Source organism: Capra hircus, chromosome 8, assembly GCF_001704415.2.
Source record: "Capra hircus breed San Clemente chromosome 8, ASM170441v1, whole genome shotgun sequence".
NCBI lineage: Eukaryota > Metazoa > Chordata > Mammalia > Artiodactyla > Bovidae > Capra > Capra hircus.
The window spans coordinates 110,129,409-110,149,315 of NC_030815.1; the positions used below are offsets into that span (position 1 = coordinate 110,129,409).

A 19,907-nucleotide genomic window follows, 5' to 3' on the forward strand; every position below is an offset into this window, starting at 1 on the left:
AAGAGTCTGCCTGCAATGTGGGAGGAGACAGGAGTCAGAGAGCAATGCGACCTGTCACTCTGGGCTGCATCCCTGTATCATTAAAGATCAAGGCAGACATGTTCTCTCCAAGATATGGAGTAGAGGGAAGTGTTCCATCGTTTCATCCAGTACCTACTGGCCATATAGCCGGCACACTCCTACCAAGAGGGATACACCCGTGAACACGACAGACAAACCCTACCCTAACTGAGCTCACAGTCGAGCAGGGAAGACAAGCATAAGCAAAGAACAAACACTTGAGACCGCTATGAAAGCTGATATTTACAAGTGAGTACAGGGAGTCCTTCCCAGGAAAGAGAATTCAGGGAAAACATCACTGAATAAATGGTTTTTCAACCGAGACTTGAAGGTGAGTGGGAGTTGGCTAGGTGAGAGGGAGGGGGCTGTAGGCAGATCATATGCAAAGTCACCATTAATGAGGCTGAGGAGATGGCAATGAGGAGGCGGTGGGGACTCAATAACAAAATAACAAAATAACGGCGATTATAGCTTCAAAGCAGAGGTAGCAGTTGGGGGTGGAGGGTGGGTTTTCAGTAGTCCATGAGGGAGCCTGGTGATAAAATCGACGTGTGGCTGCAGATAATAAGAGGTGGATAAATTTTAGATATGTACAAGAAGCAGCAAAAACGCGTGGAGGAAAGGGGACCAGTTAGGATGATATGTTATTTAGAGCCTTTAATCTTTAAAGTTGAGCTTCATGATAGTACATTTGTTTTGTCACTGTTTGTTAACTGTTAAAATTCACGTGTTTATTCGCCACATTATTATGAGTATAGGGAGAATTAAAAAATGGCTTCAAGCAAAATAAAGTTAAACTTTGTTATCAGAGCACACAAATACTCTAGTACACAACTACAAGAAATGGGAAGGTTAAGTAGTTTGTACGTTAATTATTAGTCCATTAACATGACTGGTTTCAAAGTAAGACTATCTGATATTTTTGGATCAATGTATCAGGCATGTCTGAGTCAGAAGGAAAACGGCACCAGACTCGGGGTAAGGAAGTGCACACGCTCCTGTTTGGTCACTAACGGGTGGTGATGAGGTGAGTAAACCACCTGTCAGTCTCACCAGGTTCCGTTCACCTCAACTCTGGTTGCTTCTCCTAAAACCCTAATTCTGGAAAGGACCTGAACCAGTCAAGCTCCTCAGGGGGCTAGGTCTCTTGGAGCTCTATGATGAGGAAGACAAGTCCAGAGGGTTGGTGTGCTTGTTCAAGGTTAACAGGGCAGCTACACCCAGAGCTTAGGCATTCAGACAACGCCCACTCCTCCCTCCGCCGCAATCAGTACTTCTAACCATACCAGCAAGCAGCCTCATCTTCGTCTGGAGTGATTTTGCATTAAGTTCATTCGTGAAAAGAATTATTGCAAAAATGCTAACTCTACATAGGTAAACTTTTAATCATCAGAAATTACCATATTCTTTAACTTCAAAATATGCGGTTCCAGTTGTTGAAAAGTCTTCTTTATATTTAGCTCGAATGGTCCACACACCGTATCTATGGGAACAAAATATTTAAAATTATGGAAGTCATGAAACGTGCCTGTTATGTTGAGGGGCTAGCGATATAAAAGTGACCAATACAGACAGGACCCCTGTCCTCAAGAAGTTCTTTGCGACCCCATGGACTGTAGCCTACCAGGTTCCTCCGTCCATGGGATTTTCCAGGCAATAGTACTGGAGTGGATTGCCATTTCCTTCTCCAGGGGATCTTCCCAACCCAGGGACTGAACCCGGGTCTCCCGCATTGTAGACAGATGCTTTACTGTCTGAGCCACCAGGGAAGGCCCAGTTTATAGCCTAGTGGGGAGAAAAGGCAAGTAAATTGATAAAGAATTACTTACAAAACTGAGATAAAGGCCATGAAGAAAATACGAAAGTAAAGGGAGGAGAGAGAAAAGAAAATGGAAGAGAGGGGCTGCATGCGATGTTGGATCCAAGATAGCCTCTTGGAAAAGAGAGCATTTTAACCCACGCCCTGAGAATGAGAGGAAGCCAGCTTCGTGAAGAGTGCGATGACACACAATTTAAGCAGAGGGGACAACCTGTGAAAAGGTACTGGGTAGGAAAGCAACGGTCATAGGCGGCTATCGTGGCTGATACAGAATCTGGCACAATCTACCACTTGGCATAAGACGGAACTGGAGAAATGATAATAGTTGTACAATAATCGGATCAATTCTTTGCCATTATGGACTATTTTCAAGGAGGTACACAGTTTTAAAATTACCCAAATTATGTAAATCCCCCATTTTCATCCAAATTTCTAGAAGATCTTCAGTACAGTGAATTAACTGTGAACTCCCTTCTAGAGGGCAGAGCAAAAATGACCAGAAGAAGATTTTAAAGTGATATTGCAGTCATTTTTATACGCACTTATCCGTCCTCCTCTAAGTTGGTTGGAGGCAGGGACTCTGTATTTTTTATTTCTATTTAAAATTTCTCATTCCCATTGTACTTTGCATTTCCCAGGAATGTGTTCACTAAATTTTTATCATATTGGGTTCTGTTTAAACATGTTCTTAATCCTCTAGCGTGAGACCAAATGGAGGAAATGAGTTTACTAAGCTCTTCCCTCTTGAAATCTGTCTTCTGGAAGTCTATGCAGTAAAGACTACAGAAGACCAATATTTTTATTGGTCATAGCAAGACATGGGACAACACCAGCCTTTTAGACTGATAGTCTGTTAGATTCCTCGAAGGGTGGAAGGTTGATGGTTTTGATAGAAAAAGGCGGGAACTATTTTTTTTTTTTGCTTCTTCCAAATTTTAATTTCTATATGTAAAGGAGATTTGGTGAGAAGTATTGGGAGTGGTTTGTTTGTTTTGCCAGAACCTGAGCCTAGCTTTTCATTAGATCTGAAAAGACTTTGCACATTTCTTTCACACTTAACTGTTTGTTAACACTAGGTGGCTCCATTTGACTAGTTATCTACCTCACACTCAAAAGTTCCAGATGTCTGGTTTACAGAAAACTTTATCAAAAACAACAACAACAACAACAAACTTTAAAATACTTAGGGTTAGATGGAATCTTGAAGTCAGGAAAAGAAATAATTCCAGTATAATCATTTTCTTCTATCATGTCAACTTCTGATCCTTCAGGATCCTTTGAAGAAAAACAGACAATTTCCAAGCATATAAATCACATTTAAAAAATTAACTGATTACGTTGTCTTTGATTGATAGAAATATTTACTAACAAATATCATGTCTTCAAATTAAATATGAAGGAGGAAAGCCATTTAAATGTTGTGAAAGACAAATATGGCTCATTTAAGGCATTTCCTCCTTTTTTTTGACTTTCTTCCATCTCCTGCCTCACTTAAAAAAGAAAAAAAAAAAGTAAATCAGTGTCCAGGGTATCCTAGTCTCAATTATCTAGAAGAGATTCAACTCTCTATCGTATGGCTAAAAAAAAGAACTATGACAAAAACTGATGTTATAATGAACCAAATAATAGCTTACACACTTTATAGATACCAGAATCTAAATTTTGTATGTGTTCATTTGGAACTTTCCAAAGCAAATATGCTGTAAAATTCATTTATTAGCTAGAAACTTTGAAAGTTTATAGGTTATGTCAATAATTATCAACCATAATCTTGGGACACACTAATGCTTCTCAAATAATTCATTATAAAATACCCAGATGTGAGAGTTTATGAAAGTTTCATAATTTTTATAAGTTATAAAGGATTCAAGGTTATTCCTGTACAGCCCTCTTTTCACTCATGTTCTGTTAAGATTTTTGGCTTTTTGGTTCCTTGAGTAGGAGAAAAAAGCGCTGCAGCCTGCAGAAGGGGACCTACTGTCGAAAGGCGAGCAGTTATTTCCTCCCAAAACTTTGTAGGGTTTTGACGTGAACTGGGAAGACCACGGGAATTTATTGCACACACCTGTTATGTACCTCATGGCTCATGAAAGGCTGATAATTATTGATCTTTATCTCACAGGGTTAGCACTATTTTCCATGTGCTAGTGTGTCTTACTTACTAAACTCTAAATTCATCGGGAGCAAGTGCCACAGGCTGTAATTCTTTACCTTGTATTGTGCAAATCAAACATATCATACTTAACAGACATTCAACTACTTCTTAGTTGAATCGATGGATTAATTCACTAAGTTGAATTCTTAGTGATTGAGGGGTGGTCTTTAAGAAATGTATCATGAAGGATGTATTTAAATGATTTGGTTCAAAACCATAACTTGTTGAGATTTTCATTTTCTTGAGATTTTTACATATTGTAAAGGAATAAACCTATAATGTTATACACACAGAAGGTGTTCAATAACCATTTCTGAACATTGAATAAATTAGTATGGTGTCAGGACAGGGTTATGGAACAAAGTATCTTGTCCTGATGAAAATTTAAATAATTTAAAATTTTTAACATAAAATTATTATTTAAATAAACATACTTACTATGAAAGTTAAGACAGTTTCTCTTTTGGCTGGCTTCAGGTCATCGTTCAGTGAATAAACTCTAACCTTTACTGTAAGAATAATCAATATCATCAATAACTTTGTGAAGCACAGTATTTAGATATTTTCAATAATCACCCTTAAAAGAGATGAGCCTCATCTTAAAGATTCAATACATAATCATATATGAAAATTCATATTTAAAAGAAAGAAAAAGTTAACTTGTAGATAACACATCACTAAAAATTTTTTCTTTTATTGAGAATCCTTTTCAGTTCAGTTCAGTTCATTTCGGTCACTCAGTCATGTTCGACTCTTTCCAATCCTGTGGACTGCAGCACGCCAGGCCTCCCTATCCGTCACCAACTCCCGGAGTTTGCTCAAACTTATGTCCATTGAGTCGGTGATGCCATCCAACCACCTCATCCTCTGTTGTCCCCTTCTCCTCCTGCCTTCAATCTTTCCCAGCACATCACTAAAATTTTTTTCTTTGAAAGAGAATCTTTTTGGATTCCTTTAAAGAGCTACTTCTAATGAATTTAAAGAACAGTTCACTTTATTAAAATGTATTTGCTTATATCTTTGGGAGAACAAATATGTAGTACAAAATCAGTTACATCTGTGATTAGGCCAGGATTTATAAAACTTTCATCTTAGCAAAATAGTGATGTCTGCCCTGTGGTTGTGTTGAGCTTAGTCACTGAGTCGTGTGGACTGAGTGTGACCCCATGGGCTGTAGCCCATCAGGCTTCTCTGTCCATGAGCATTCTCCAGGCAAGAATACTGGAGCGGGTTGCCATGCGCGCCTCCAGGGGATCTTTCCACCCCAACCTGGGATCGAACCCAGGTCTCCTGCACTGCAGTCAGATTCTTTACTATCGGAGCCACCAGGGAAGCCCAAGAATACTGGAGTGGTTATACTGGGAGTATAATAAATCATCTCAGAATTGAAGATTTTAATGAAAAATTAGGTGGTTTGTTTCAGACTATACACTCTTACAACATGGCCCCAAATTGTCTCTTATTGTTGCTAAGGATAGTTTTGAATTGTACAGTTTTGTTATATTTATTGAGCCAGATCCTACAAATATTTGTTCATTGTTAAAAGAATAATGGCAGGGGGCTCAATAACAATTAGTTCCCTTGCACTTCTTCCTGTCAGGTAATAGATCCCCACCTTTTAAACAAATATATCTGCTTAGCTTTTAACTCTTAGCTGCTTGAACATGCTGGTTTAATTCCTTCCAATGACGTATTATAATTTCTCTAGGGTTTTTCTGATGCTCAAATCATTTCATGGCCAGAACTTTAACCACAAAATAAAACTGAACTGATGTCATAAACCTTTTAAAGGGTCAGTATTATGCAAAGCTCTACCTGAGAAGTCACATATTAAGCTCTCTAAAATTGATTTCAGCAAGACCATAAGATCAAAATGAAATGCTCAGTAAATCCCTCAGCCCTGCTGTCCCCTCACCCCTGTCTCTCAGCTCGAGTCCTCTCTTCTGCCTTATGAACATACCTGGTCCAGCCCTGAGCATCACTGAGCTGCTGCTGGAGGCAGTGTGCCGCAAAAGTTAAGAGTTTGGGCCCTAGAATTCAAAACTTTGGTTCCATTCCTATCTCTGCCACTTTCTAACGTGACCCAGAATAGGATACTTAATCCCTCTTACTCCTTAGGTCCCACATCTGTAACACAGGACTGCTAGTATCTGCTTCATAGCATGTGAGACTAAATGAGAAAAAGCTTTGCATAACCCAGTGCATAATAACTAACCAATGAATGCTTGTTATTTTTATTTTATTTTTATTATTTCTATAGCTACTGCTTGTCCACTTTCTAACTCAGTTTGTGCTAGGTTAGAAAATTAACCTTGTCTTCATAACGATGGTATATCAAGTGACGTGAAGTGAAGTCACTCAGTCGTGTCCGACTCTTCTCGGCCCCATGGACCAGCCTACCAGGCTCTTCCGCCCATGGGATTTTCCAGGCAAGAGTACTGGAGTGGGGTGCCATTGCCTTCTCCAGGTATATCAAAGGCAAGTTCAATGAATGCTTTTTGTACGAAAGGTATAGCTTATAGACTTCTAAAATATATATACTGAATGCCTTCTATGTGCAGACACTATGTTAGGCACCGAGATATGGTGGTGATGAATCAGACGTGGAATTCCTCTAACGGAGTGGAGTAGAGAGGCAAACACAAGATCCCACAAGTAACTGTCAACTTCCAGGGGTGGGAAATGCTGCGAAGGACACTCCCCGGCTTTCTGAGACTGACAGAGGGAGCCTTGAAGCAGAGAAGGCTGCCCTCTATGTGATGGCACGGAAGAGTTGAGTGGAAGTTCAGAGGGCAAGAAAGGTGATGAATGTACCGGGAAGAGGTGTGTAGGCCTTACTACGGACAGGAGAACGGTATAAGAAAGCAACTGTAAAGAGGTCAGTTTGGCTGCTGTCCGCGGACGAGGGGTGGCCCGGTGGGTGATGAGGCAGGAGGGGAGCGCAGGACACAGGCTGTGTGAGATTGGAAGCATTTTGGTCACTATTCTGAAATTCTTCATCCTGTAAAGGCTTGAAGATCTAAGCCTTTATCCTAGAGGTACTTATATGAAAAATCCCTTAAGGATCTTCAGATTAAAATGTGAGGACTGGGACATTAGAGCTATAAATAGCAAGATGTAATTAATTTCCAAAAGTAATTCTTTTTCTTCTGTGTAATTAAGGCTTTGTGCTATTCCATAGATTAAACGATAATGGAAAATACTTTCCTGGTGCTTACCCTGGGGTAGGCAGTGTTTGCAGTGCTTTATACGTATAAATTCACCAAACTCTCACAACAACTCTGTGAGATACGTTCCATTACTATCTCCATTATACGGATGAGGAAAACGGGGCTCAGAAAGATTAACTCACACAAGGTCATGGAGCTAATAAGAGCCCCAACTGTGATTTGAACCCAGACAATTTGGCTCCAGAGTCTGCTGTTGACAACTATACTTTGCTACCTCTCATTAATGAGTCAAAATTTAGAGGGAGGTGCTCTGGTTTTCTCTATGATTTATTCTAAGATTGCATAGGTCTTAGAGAGATCTTAGAGATCTCTCATCTCTATTCTAAGATGAAGACACTATATATTTTTATGGTAAAGTTCTTAGAGAGATCTTAGAGATCTCTCATCTCTATTCTAAGATGAAGACACTTTATATTTTTATGGTAAAGTTCTGATAAAGAAATAACAAACGGAACCGTTCTTAAGGGAAACCTTAAGAGCTAACAGAAGTCCCAGGGTCTGGGTATCAGGCTGCTTGATGGACAAAGATGAGGATCCTAGGGACTTGCCTGGAGGGCCAGTGGTTAAGACTGTATGCTTCCATTGCGAAGGGCACAGGTTCAATCCCTGGTCAGGGAACTAAGGTCCTGCATGCCACAGGGCACGGCCAAAAATTAAACAAGAGGAAAAAAAAGATGAGAACCCTAAATAGTAAGCAGTGTCAACAAGACCCAATTAAAGAAGCATCCTCTAATATGTGAGGAGGACAAGGGTGATGGTATATTTGTTTCGGGATATGATATTTAAAGGGTTTCCCTGGTGGCTCAGAGGTTAAAGAGTCTGCCTGGAATGTGGGAGACCCGGGTTCGATCCCTGGGTCAGGAAGATCCCCTGCAGAAGGAAATGGTCAACCCACTCCAGTACTCTTGCCTGGAGAATCCCATGGAGGGAGGAGCCTGGTAGGCTACAGTCCATGGGGTCGCAAAGAGTCGGACATGACTGAGCGATTTCACTTTCACTTTCATGATTTTTAAAAAGGGCTCAAACTTTATGGGCAGAGACTATCTCAATGAACACCCAGTCATCTTCTTGGAGTCAATAGGATGCTATTCTGGCAATGATATTATGTCCAAGCTGGAAGCGATACCCCAGCCTTTCTAGGCCTTTTCTTTCTGAGCTGGCCATAACAGGAGCTCCTGCTAAAAGGGTAATGGTGCAGGCCCATTCCACTCCATACTGTCATCAGCATCAGTCAACATGTAGCAAGCATGTACTACCTGAAAGGTTTTCAACAAACCTGGCTGGTCTTGCCTCTCGTCCTCTTTCCTTCACCAATAATGCCATTATTGAAACTCCATAACCTTCCCCTTCCATGTACAGTTCTCTTTTAATACCATCCTGATTTGCTCAAAAGTTAATTTTGGCAACAGGGAGTGATGGAGGAATTGAAGATTTTGCAGATACGTGAACATATGTGGGCAGCATTCACACTTTTCTGTGTTTGGTTTTTCATTCATTGGGAGTAAATCCAGCCATTCACCAATCAGAGTTTTGATTGGCTACCCTATCCTTTCTCCCTCTAACAGATAAACCACTAATACAAAACAGTGTTCTAATAGGAACTTTCTTTAGGTAGATCTCCTTAGAAAATTAACATCCATTTATTTATGTGACTTCACTTACTTTTTCTGAATCATCTGATACCCTAGGGTTTGATTTGTTTTCTGAATTTGAGAATTAGCTGCAAAGTAATAGAATGTTTTTATGATAGCTACTTTATAACAAATTATTTTTAAATTGCCAAAATTATATTTGCAGTTACCTCTTCTAGCTTGTTTAATAATAAAACCTAACACTACATTTCACAATTCTTAAATAGCTTTTTTCCTACATGGGAACAACTGACAGGGTAGATAATGTAATTGTTGATTTTTGTGATTTCCATATGAATCTAAGATTTATATTTAAAATTTAAAAACTAAATTCCATATAATTATTTAACAATTTCCATATGAATTTAAAATTAAAATTATATTTATAAGTGTAAAAATCACTGGGGATTGAGACTCTTTTGATCAAGTTGGAAATCCGTCTCCACTTAAACTCAAGTGTTGAAAAACTCACAGTGATATTGGCCTGTCATCTTCTCATTTTGTGGTGTCTCTGCTTTCGTTATCACAGTGCTGGTGGCCTCAGAATGAGCTCGGCAGTGTTCATACTGCTCTGTTTAGATAGATAACCAGCAAGGACCTATTGCATAGCCCAGGGGCCTCTGCTCAATAGTCTGTACTAACCTAAAAGTGAAGATGATTTGATACATGCATTTGTTCAAATGAGCCACTTTGCCGTACACCTGCAACTAGCACAGCTTTGTAAATCAATTTTACTCCAAAATGCAAAATAAAAACTAAACATAGACAATTCTTCCCCACATCCAGAGTTCAGCTTAAATAAATACCATCCTCCGTTATCTAGTTGCTCAGGCTTGAAGGGAAAAAATCTCTACAGCATAGTGTCAATGCCCATCGCACTACTCCCCGGAGAAAGAAGCATCTTATACTCTACCTGACTGGTGTGGAGTGTAAACAGGTTTGTCTGTATGAATGAAGAGGAATCCATTGTCATAGGTTATTGGCATTTTTTTTGCTTGTGAAAAATGCTTTGATATAACTTCCAAATACACATGTGAAACTGAGCTTTGTCTTTCAGACAGCTGTTTGGGTTGTATCTGTAAAAGAAAATGTTGATGGGAAAGAGTATAATAATTTTAAAGTTATAAAACATGTTATTTAAAAAGTAGTATAGGAGCCAAAGTAGTAAATAACTTTTGCTCCAAGCCCTTCCGTATCAAACATCATAATCAACATTCAGCTTTAAGTAATTAAAAAATTTTTGGTTTTATGCTTCCCAAATTTTATGTGCATTTGGTAAAACTATTACTATGAAAGTGTTAGCCACTCAGTCGTGTCTGACTCTTTGTGACCCCATGGACTGTAGCCCACCAGGCTCCTCTGTCCATGGAATTCTCCAGGCACGAACAGACCCAGGGATCAAACCTGGGTCTCCTACACTGTGGGCAGATCCTTCACCATCTGAACCACAGCTCTGTTAACAAGCTTTAACCTCTTCAGTTTGCTGGATTATTCCGTGCTCTTCATTCCCTCTGTTCAACATCCTGACGGATGCTCAGGACACTGTACTATATTCACATCCTCTGTTCCCGTGGTTGAGCAGTACAGTTTCCAGTTTGAGATAAAAGCTAATTAATACAACCAACCATGCTGAATTAGACATATGAGAGTACCGTAAACGTTTGGAAAAGCAGTAAGAATCTATAAAGATTCTGCACTCAGATTGCTTTGCGAGTACCTAAGTTTTTTCTCTGCTTCAAGGAAATAGAAACTGCAAAACAGATGATTCGTTAAAGGAGTGACATTGTGAACAAGGCTCGCTGCTGCAAGTGGGCCCAAGAAAGACCTTGGCACGACATCAAACGATTAGCAAATAAAGGTATATTGTAATGTTAAGACCAATTTAAATGCTTAAGATATGCATCAGTTTTTATGATTTCCCCACCCTAATTTACTTTTCCAAATTAGCCATCTAAGTTAGCACTGTTCAGTAGAGCTTTCTGTGGTGAGGGGAATGTCCTATGTCTATGCTGCTCAGCATATGCCATCTGTAGCTATTTAAGCACTAGAAACATGGCTAGTATGAGTGATGAACTGAATTTTTTATATTAGTTACATTTGATTGATTTAAATTTAAAGATAACAGCCACATGTTTGTGGCTCGGCAGCAGAGAAAAGTGTCTTCTTTGGAGAAATGAATTTTATTTCTTCATAAACCTAATAAGTGGACCTGTTTGCTAAAAGGTTAGAGCACTTATCATCAAGGACATGAAGCAAAGAATTCCTACGTTTGGTTAGAATTTATTTAGATCAGTGTTTCTGAAATTTGAGTAATATATAGATCTCTTTTAAAGGGTAAGATATTCTGGAAGACTCTCAGTGTTGACTTTTTGTTATTTATAAAAATAAAGAAATATTTTCAGTACAGTGTTAAATATGTACAGACCTAAAAGTCAGTATAATATTCTTGTGCTTATGACTTTTGTATAATTATAAAATCAAAACATTTATAAAATAAACTCAAAATGGTAAATATCAACGTAATTCTAACTTGCAGCTCTTTATAAAATTTCAAAGTTTAATCTCTTTTTAAAGAACTCACGTTAAAGAAACAATGGTCTAATAAGCCTCAGAGGCCCTTCCAAGTCTAGAAGTCTCTGATTTTTTGGTTCTTTATTTTTGAATTTATATCAGAATTTAAAACAATATTTTTCACTTGGATAAGGAAACAGTAAATATGAAAGTTATTTTTAGTTATCAGAGTTCGTAATAAGAGATGAATTACGAGCAATTTTCTAAGCAAACTGTACAACAATATCTTAATCCCTCAGTTGTGTCCAACTCTTTCTGACCCCATGGACTGTAGCCTGTCAGGCTCTTCTGTCCATGAAATTCTCCACGCAAGAATAACCGACTGGGTTGCCATTCCCTTCTCCAGGGGATTTTCCCTGGAGAAGGATCCAGGGATCGAAATTCAGTCTCCTGCACTGCAGGCAGATTCTTTACCGTCTGAGCCACCAGGGAAGCTCAATAGAAGGAAAATTTACTTGATCCAGGTTGTTCTTTCTGTTAACTGTGGTTATACACGAGAGCTATTCACTTTAGTAATCAATAATTTATTAGTTTTAGAAGTTTTGATTGTAGTTTATTGGAGTTTAAACAAACAAATAGCATCCATGGATTTTTGTAAGCAATGCATGGCAGATCAATATGTGTGTTCATATTCGCCTGTTTCCTTGCATTAGTAATTTTCACAGTAAATAAGTACTTTCCATTCATTTCCGAATCTGTTCACGTTAGTGTTAGTCTCTCAGTCGTGTCCGACTCCTTGCAACCGCATGGACTGTAGCCCATCAGGCTCCTCTGTCCAGGAGAATACTGGAGTGAGCTGCCATCTCCTTCTCCATAAGTTCTGGTTCCAATAAGAATGTTAAAGTTTTCATACACTACTTAAAAAGCAGATACAACTCTCCTATTTAGAATTTTCTTTTTCACCCATATCATCATTAGTGACTAACATCGTCTAGGAATCACACAGTGGTAGTTTGGTATAAATGAGCAGATCTCTGTTATCAATATCCAAACTGGGTACACATATTACTGAGAATATTCTGAACGTATGAAGAAGCTGAAGGATAAATACATACTGTTAAGGTGGCAGAATTTTGGAATTTATTTTCTGCGGATAAAGTAACATGGACTGACGAGTAAGTGACTTTTTTGTCGGGAAAGCTTCTGATTGAGACTGTCGCATCAAATTCTTCAGTGTATCCATAAACTTGAATCACAACATTTTCAGATGCTCCAACATGGAACACTTTTGGTGCTGAAATGACATACCTGTTGAAATACGAAAGAGAAGGATCAGTATTTTTATATGCCATTTTTGTTATATTTCTGACTTTTTATCTCACTTGATAGATTAGATTTACATTGGGCACTTTTTCTCAACTTGAAATGATATTTTTAAATTAACATTTATTTGCGATCTACAATCATTTCAGCACAGTTTCCAAGGAAAAATACCTTGGAATTAAGACTTTAGAAATAGAGCTGGTGACTTTGTTAACCTCTAGAAAGGTAGTGATAGCACCTTCCCTGAGCTTCTGTAGCAAAGGAAAACTTTTAATGATAAATAGGTTCAATATTTTTGCCTGACACAGAAAAAAACAACATAGGTTCCAGAGACTGAATTCCAGCTCTGCCATCTGCTGGCTGAGTGACCATGGTAAAGTCACTAACCCTCTCTGAAGAGTTAAATAACATACCTTAAAATATTACCTTTTTTGTTGTTTAGCCACTAAATTGTGTCTGACTCTTTGCAACCCCATAGACTATAGCCTGCCAGGCTCCTCTGTCCATGGTATTTCCCAGGCAAGAATACTGGGGTGGGTTTTGCCATCTCTTACTTCAAGGGGTCTTCCCAAACCAGGGACTGAACCCACGTCTCCTGCACTGGCAGACTGATGCTTTACTGCTGAGCCATTGCGGAAGCCCAATCACCTTCTTTACCAGGGTGCTAAAGATGAAATAAGAACATCTATCTGAAAGCATCTAGCATCTTCAGTTCAGTTCAGTCGCTCAGTCGTGTCCGACTCTGCGACCCCATGAACTGCAGCACGCCAGGCCTCCCTGTCCATCATCAACTCCCGGAGTTCACTTAAACTCACATCCATCGAGTCCGTGATGCCATCCAGCCATCTCATCCTCAGTCGTCCCCTTCTTCTCCTGCCCCCAATCCCTCCCAGCATCAGAGTCTTTTCCAATGAGTCAACTCTTTTCATGAGGTGGCCAAAGTATTGGAGTTTCAGCTTTAGCATCAGTCCTTCCAAAGAAATCCCAGGGCTGATCTCCTTCAGAATGGACTGGTTGGATCTCCTTGCAGTCCAAGGGACTCTCAAGAGTCTTCTCCAACACCACAGTTCAAAAGCATCAATTCTTTGGTGCTCAGCCTTCTTCACAGTCCAACTCTCACATCCATACATGACCACTGGAAAAACCATAGCCTTGACTAGACGGAGCTTAGTTGGCAAAGTAATGTCTCTGCTTTTGAATATGCTATCTAGGTTGGTCATCACTTTCCTTCCAAGGAGTAAGCATGCTTAGTACTCCATAAATGTTAGATTCATTAAGTTTGCTGAATTAGTTGAAAGGAAATACTCTTATAACTATTATGTTATCCTAGTGGGTGGATAGAGAAATGAGTAGAATAACAGTGAGCCAGGAAACGCGTTTAGAAATGAAAGTAGTAATGGAGGTCCTTGCAGAACAAATGGTAACAGTCATACAACATAATGAGACATAATGATAATAACAAAAAATGAGGAATGAGAGGCTGTACAAGGGCTTTACATACAACTCTTTTAATCTGTACTGGCCTTTACAACAGGCCAGTGACGTAGACGCCATTATTATTCCTATTTTGCAAGTGATAAGAGGTTAATTTAGACCAAGGTCACATGGCTTATAATCGAATGAGGCAGGTCTTTACATTCAGGCCTCACTGTCTATTATGCGCATAACTGAGGTCAAGGTTATAAACTATGTTTGTAAGCAGTGGGCTGTTCCCTCAGTTTTACATTTTATGTGATGTATCAAGAATGGACATGAATCCAATATAAGTTTTTGAAATAGAAATCTTAAAATGGGTGAATTTTCATAGTTTTATTAAAAGAAAACTTACAAATATAAACTAGGTTATTACCTGTATATTGTAGAAGCATCTAACTGGAATAGTGAGAGCTGCCTATGCTATTAACAGAGAAAGAAGTCTGTTTCAGCCCAAAAGGTGATTGAATGATTCAAGCAGCTGATTAGGGGTGGAGGGCACAGGCCAGCCCCGTGGGCAGAATCACTGCCGATTCCTCCGACACCACGGGCTTCCCCAGTGGCTTGGCGGTAAAGAACCTGCCTGCCATGCACGAGACGTAAGAGGCGCGGGTTTGATCTCTGAGCTGGGAAGGTCCCTTGGAGAAGGGCATGGCGACCCGATCAGTGTTCTTGCCTGGAGAATCCCATGGATAGAGGAGCCTGGTGGGCTGCAGTCCATGGGGTCACGGAGTTGGACACGACTGAAGCAACACAGCACACACGCGCGTCAACACTGACATTTCAAAGGCTTTTAAAAATCAGCAAGTCTCTAATAACAATGAAAGTAATTTGGAAGCAAATGAATACTTTAAAAGCAACTGGTAATTCTTCTACACAACAAGTAATTTGGAACCATTTACAGAAAAGGGGGAAAAGAATCTCTAGTTTTCCAACCATCTTCTCAATTTCCCATGTATTTATGCAGGAACAGCAGAAAACGAGAAATGTTCAGGTTTGATGACACTAAGATATATCTACTGAAACCTTACTCAGTTCTAGGCACGATTTTAAGCGCTATACATACATATATGTATTTATATATGTATATATGTCACTGTGCTGTGACAACCATCCTATGAAAAAGACCTTATTATTACTCTGATTTTACAGAGGAGGAAGCTGGTAATTAACTTGCCCAAGGTCACACAGCTATTAAATTACAGAATTAGGAACTGAACCGGAGCAACCTGTTTCCCGAATTAACACTTTCAGCTGCTAGACTAAATTGAATTTATCGAGTTTTCCGAGAGAAGTTTAGTTGGGGTGGGAGTGGGTGGGAAAGCTGTCTTAATCTTGGCGCCGGGCTTCCCCGCTGGCTCCGTGCTAAAGGATCTGCGTACCAGTGCAGGAGACATGGGTTCGATCCGGGAAGACCCCACACGCCCAAGAGCAGCTAAGCCTGTGTGCCAGGGCTGCCGAGCCTGTGCTCTCGAGCTCAGGAGCCCAGGAGCCACGGCTACTGAGGGCTGAGTTCCCAAAAGCCCATGCTCTACAGCGAGAGAAGCCACCACAGCGAGAAGCCTGAGCATCCCAACCGGAGAGCAGCCCTTGCTTGGGGGAGGAAAGCCACGAGGCGACAAAGACGCAGCGCAACCAAAAGTAAGTAAATAAACAACAGTGGACTGTGGGAAACTCTGAAAGACATGGCAAATGGACAGAGAAACAGCGGAAACAGTGTCAGACTTTATTTTGGGGGGCTCCAAAATCACTTCAGACGGTGACTGCAGCCATGGAATTAAAAGACGCTTGCTCCTTGGGAGGAAAATTATGACCAACCTAGACAGCATATTAAAAAGCAGAGATGTTATTTTGCCAACAAAGGTCCATCTAGTCAAGGCTATGGTTTTTCCAGTAGTCAGGTGTGGATGTGAGAGTTGGACTATAAAGAAATCTGAGCACCAAAGAATTGATGGTTTTGAACTGTGGTGCTGGAGAAGACTCTTGAGAGTCCCTTGGACTGCAAAGAGATCCAACCAGTTCATCCTAAAGGAAATCAGTCCTGAATATTCATTCGAAGGACTGATGCTGAAGCTGAAATTCCAATACTTTGGCCACCTGATGCGAAGAACTGACTCATTTGAAAAGACCTTGATGCTGGGAAAGACTGAAGGCGGGAAGAGAAGGGGACGACAGAGGATGAGATGGTTGGATGGCATCACTGACTCAATGGACATGAGTTTGAGTAAACTCCAGGAGGTGATGGACAGGGAGGCCTGGCGTGCTGCAGTCCATGGGGTCTCAAAGAGCTGGACATGACTAAGCGACTGAACTGAACTGGAATAAAAGTTATTTTTTAAATTGGTGTTATTAGAAGTTTTCGGAGAAGGCAATGGCAACCTACTCCAGTACTCTTGCCTGGAAAATCCCATGGACGGAGGAGCCTGGTGCGCTGCAGTCCATGGAGTCGCTGAGGGTCGGACACGACTGAGTGGCTTCACTTTCACTTTTCACTTTCGTGCATTGGAGAAGGAAATGGCAACCCACTCCAGTGTTCTTGCCTGGAGAATCCCAGGGATGGCGGAGCCTGATGGGCTGCCGTCTCTGGGGTCGCACAGAGTCGGACACGACTGGAGTGACTTAGCAGCAGCAGCATTAGAGGTTTTATATTTTTCAGTTCACTATTGTTTTAATTTTGAGCGTCTATGTGGTAGTAGCGCTGAAATAGAAGATGATCCATGTTGCTGCTGTTGTTGTTGTTGTTGTTGTTGTTCAGTCACCGGTCGTGTCAGACGCTTTGTGACTCCACGGGCTGCAGCACACCAGGACTCCCTGTCCCTCACCATTTCCTGGAGTTTGCCCAAGTTCATGTTCATTGCCTCAGTGGTGCCGGCCAGCCATCTCAGCCTCCGATGCCCTCTTTTCCTTCTGCCTTCAATCTTTCCCAGCATCAGGGACTTTTCCAATGAGTCGTCCGTTCACATCAGATAACCAAAATACTCTAGCTTCAGCTTCAGCATCAGTCCTTCCAGGGAATATTCAGGGTTGATCTCCCTTAAGATTGACTGGTTTGACCTCCTCACTGTCCAAGGAACTTTTAGCTAATTCATGTAATCCATGTTTTCAAGTCCCTAAAGATAGCTCTGCAACCACCTACTCATACATATTTCGATCCTTACTGATACAATGCTAACACAATCTATCATATAAAGCATTTTGTATCTTTCTTATTTTCTTTCAATAGTTGTAGAGAACATGGCCACTGAACTTGCGAAGAGGCACACATGCTAGCTTGGCCTCTGTCTGGAATGTTCTTTCCCCAAATATTTGCCTGATTTGCTCAGTCACTTCCTGCAAGCTCTGCTCAGGTGTCGCCTCTGTAGAGAATGTTCCCTGTCTACACTTAGGTATGGTGCCCAATCATTTCTTAATCCTCTCATTTTCCTTTATATTTTTTTCTTCATGGTACCTATAGCCACCAGACCTTATTCATTCACTCATTGGTTTGTTCATTGAGTCATTTTCTTCTCCTTCTTGAATGCAAGCTGTATATCATCTACTATTGGGTTGGCCAAAAAGTTCATTCGGCTTGTCCTCACGAAGCCAAACGAAATTTTTTTGGCCAACCCAATACATCCTCAGTGCCAAGTTCTTGAAAAGTTTTAGCTGAATCAATCAATTAAGTTTATTGACTCCCATGTTGTAAATGGTATACTGTTACTTTTTCAGAGAAACCGAGAATGTGCTTATTAAGGGTCAGTACAGTGTAGTAGAGAAAGATGCAGTATCAGGAGACCTAGGTTCTAGTCCTAGTTCCACCGCTAATCTGAAGGCATTTAATCCAATCTCTCTGAACTTCAGCTGGCTGTCTTTTAAGACGGAATAACAGAACCTAAGAAATGGGGTGGCCATGTGAGATTAGGGGTGGGAGAGTGCTAAAATTTATGACATCTCAGGTATACACTGATATTCATTGTGTATTTTACGTGTGTACATTTATGACAAAATGGAAAAAATTTGAAGAAATAAAGAGGAGTCCTTAATACAGATTCTACCTCGGTTTGTTTTAGTGGTGTGACCTCTGGCAAGTTACTGCCTCTGTCTGGATTTATGCTTACATTTGATATAGGTTTGATTAGATACCCTCCAGTTCCTTTTCAATACTAAGATGTTATTTCTAGATAGAGATCAATATTTTAAGACCTAGTTTTAAATACAATTGTTCAATAATAGTTTTCAATAAACTATCATGTGTAATTTGTGAAGCATGAGCTCACAAATTTAGAAGTAATTATATCAATAGATTTCAAACCACAGTATTAGAATTGACCCCCAAGTAACTCTTGCTTCACTATGTACAGTACACGGAAAACACAGGAAAACTCTACACCAAATAGAAATAAGCAATCAGTGCAAGAAAGTCTGCTATCTTGAATTTAGCTGTGTGTTTTTTTAAGAAGAATTTGAATAATCACTCATGTAAAGTTTTATAAATAACAGTCCCCTAATAGACATACTGGAGAAGGCAATGGCACCCTACTCCACTTGCCTGGAAAATCCCATGGATGGAGGAGCCTGGAAGGCTGCAGTCCATGGGGTCGCCGAGGGTCGGACACAACTGAGCGACTTCACTTTCACTCTTCACTTTCATGCACTGGAGAAGGAAATGGCAACCCACTCCAGTGTTCTTGCCTGGAGAATCCCAGGGACGGGGGAGCCTGGTGGGCTGCCGTCTCTGGGGTCGCACAGAGTTGGACACGACTGAGCGACTTAGCAGCAGCAGCAGCAATGGACATATACACACTGCTATATTTAAAATGGTTAACCAATAAACTCCTACATGGAATTCTGCTCAAAGTTATGTGGCAGTCAAGATGAGAACGGTGTTTGGGGGAGAATGGATACATGTATATACATGGCCGAGTGCCTTCACTGTTCATCTGAAACAATCCCAATATTGCTAATAGGCGATACCCCTATACAAAATTTAAAGTTAAAAACACACACACAAATCGCATGTACACCCGTGGTGGATTCATGTCAATGGATGGCAAAACCAATACAGTATTGTAAAGTAAAATAAAGTAAAAATGAAAATTAAAACAAACAAACAAACAAAAAAGAAATTAATATCAAAAAAAAACAAACCTGTACAGCTGTCCCATTGTTAGCCACACATCAAATCAAAATGCTGCATGATTTTCTTATTCAGAGACGAGACTACTAGTGTTCCCAGAAGTAGAAGGTAATGTACAAATTAACACAGTTTGTTGTGTTTGATTTTTCTCTCATTGCCTTGATAAGATGCACTGAGAAATGAAGATAGTTTCTTTTACTTACGTTTGTTCCTGGCCCCAACTTTTCCCGAGGAAGATTAAAAAGCAAAGTATGCCCCGCAGGCCCATGCTGGAGGCAGCGGTAAACCACCGATATGAGCTTCCTGAAGTTCCTCTCCTTTTTAAAGAAACCGAGATTGAAGAACTTGGGTAAGTTGGTTTACTGGTTAATTATTAATGTCAAGAAGAGGTACTTCTGAGTAGGAAAAGTAAAATTGGAATGGAAACAGTCTTTAATGCCCAGGTATAAAAGTAGAAGATTTTTATGAGAAGATATTTTATACAGATTTACACCTAGAGAATTTATTGTGATTAATACAAATAAAGGATTCTAACATAAAAGTTTGGCACTGCAATGAATGTCTCAAAGTTAAAAATAGTAAGTTGATT

At 40.1% G+C, this 19,907-nt stretch overlaps 1 protein-coding gene across 1 annotated transcript in view; it reads right to left on the reverse strand.

Annotated features, from left to right (window-relative positions):
• The window catches only part of C5 (complement C5), a 95,518-nt gene extending 75,892 nt beyond the window's left edge, over nucleotides 1-19,626 (reverse strand). The window contains exons 1-6 of the mRNA XM_013966310.2: nucleotides 19,522-19,626; nucleotides 12,522-12,714; nucleotides 9,809-9,971; nucleotides 4,473-4,543; nucleotides 3,063-3,154; nucleotides 1,461-1,543 (exon numbers count right to left, since the gene is read on the reverse strand). Of these exons, the coding sequence (XP_013821764.2) occupies nucleotides 1,461-1,543; nucleotides 3,063-3,154; nucleotides 4,473-4,543; nucleotides 9,809-9,971; nucleotides 12,522-12,714; nucleotides 19,522-19,586 (667 nt within the window). The 5' untranslated portion in view covers nucleotides 19,587-19,626. The remainder of the gene's footprint in view (nucleotides 1-1,460; nucleotides 1,544-3,062; nucleotides 3,155-4,472; nucleotides 4,544-9,808; nucleotides 9,972-12,521; nucleotides 12,715-19,521) is intronic.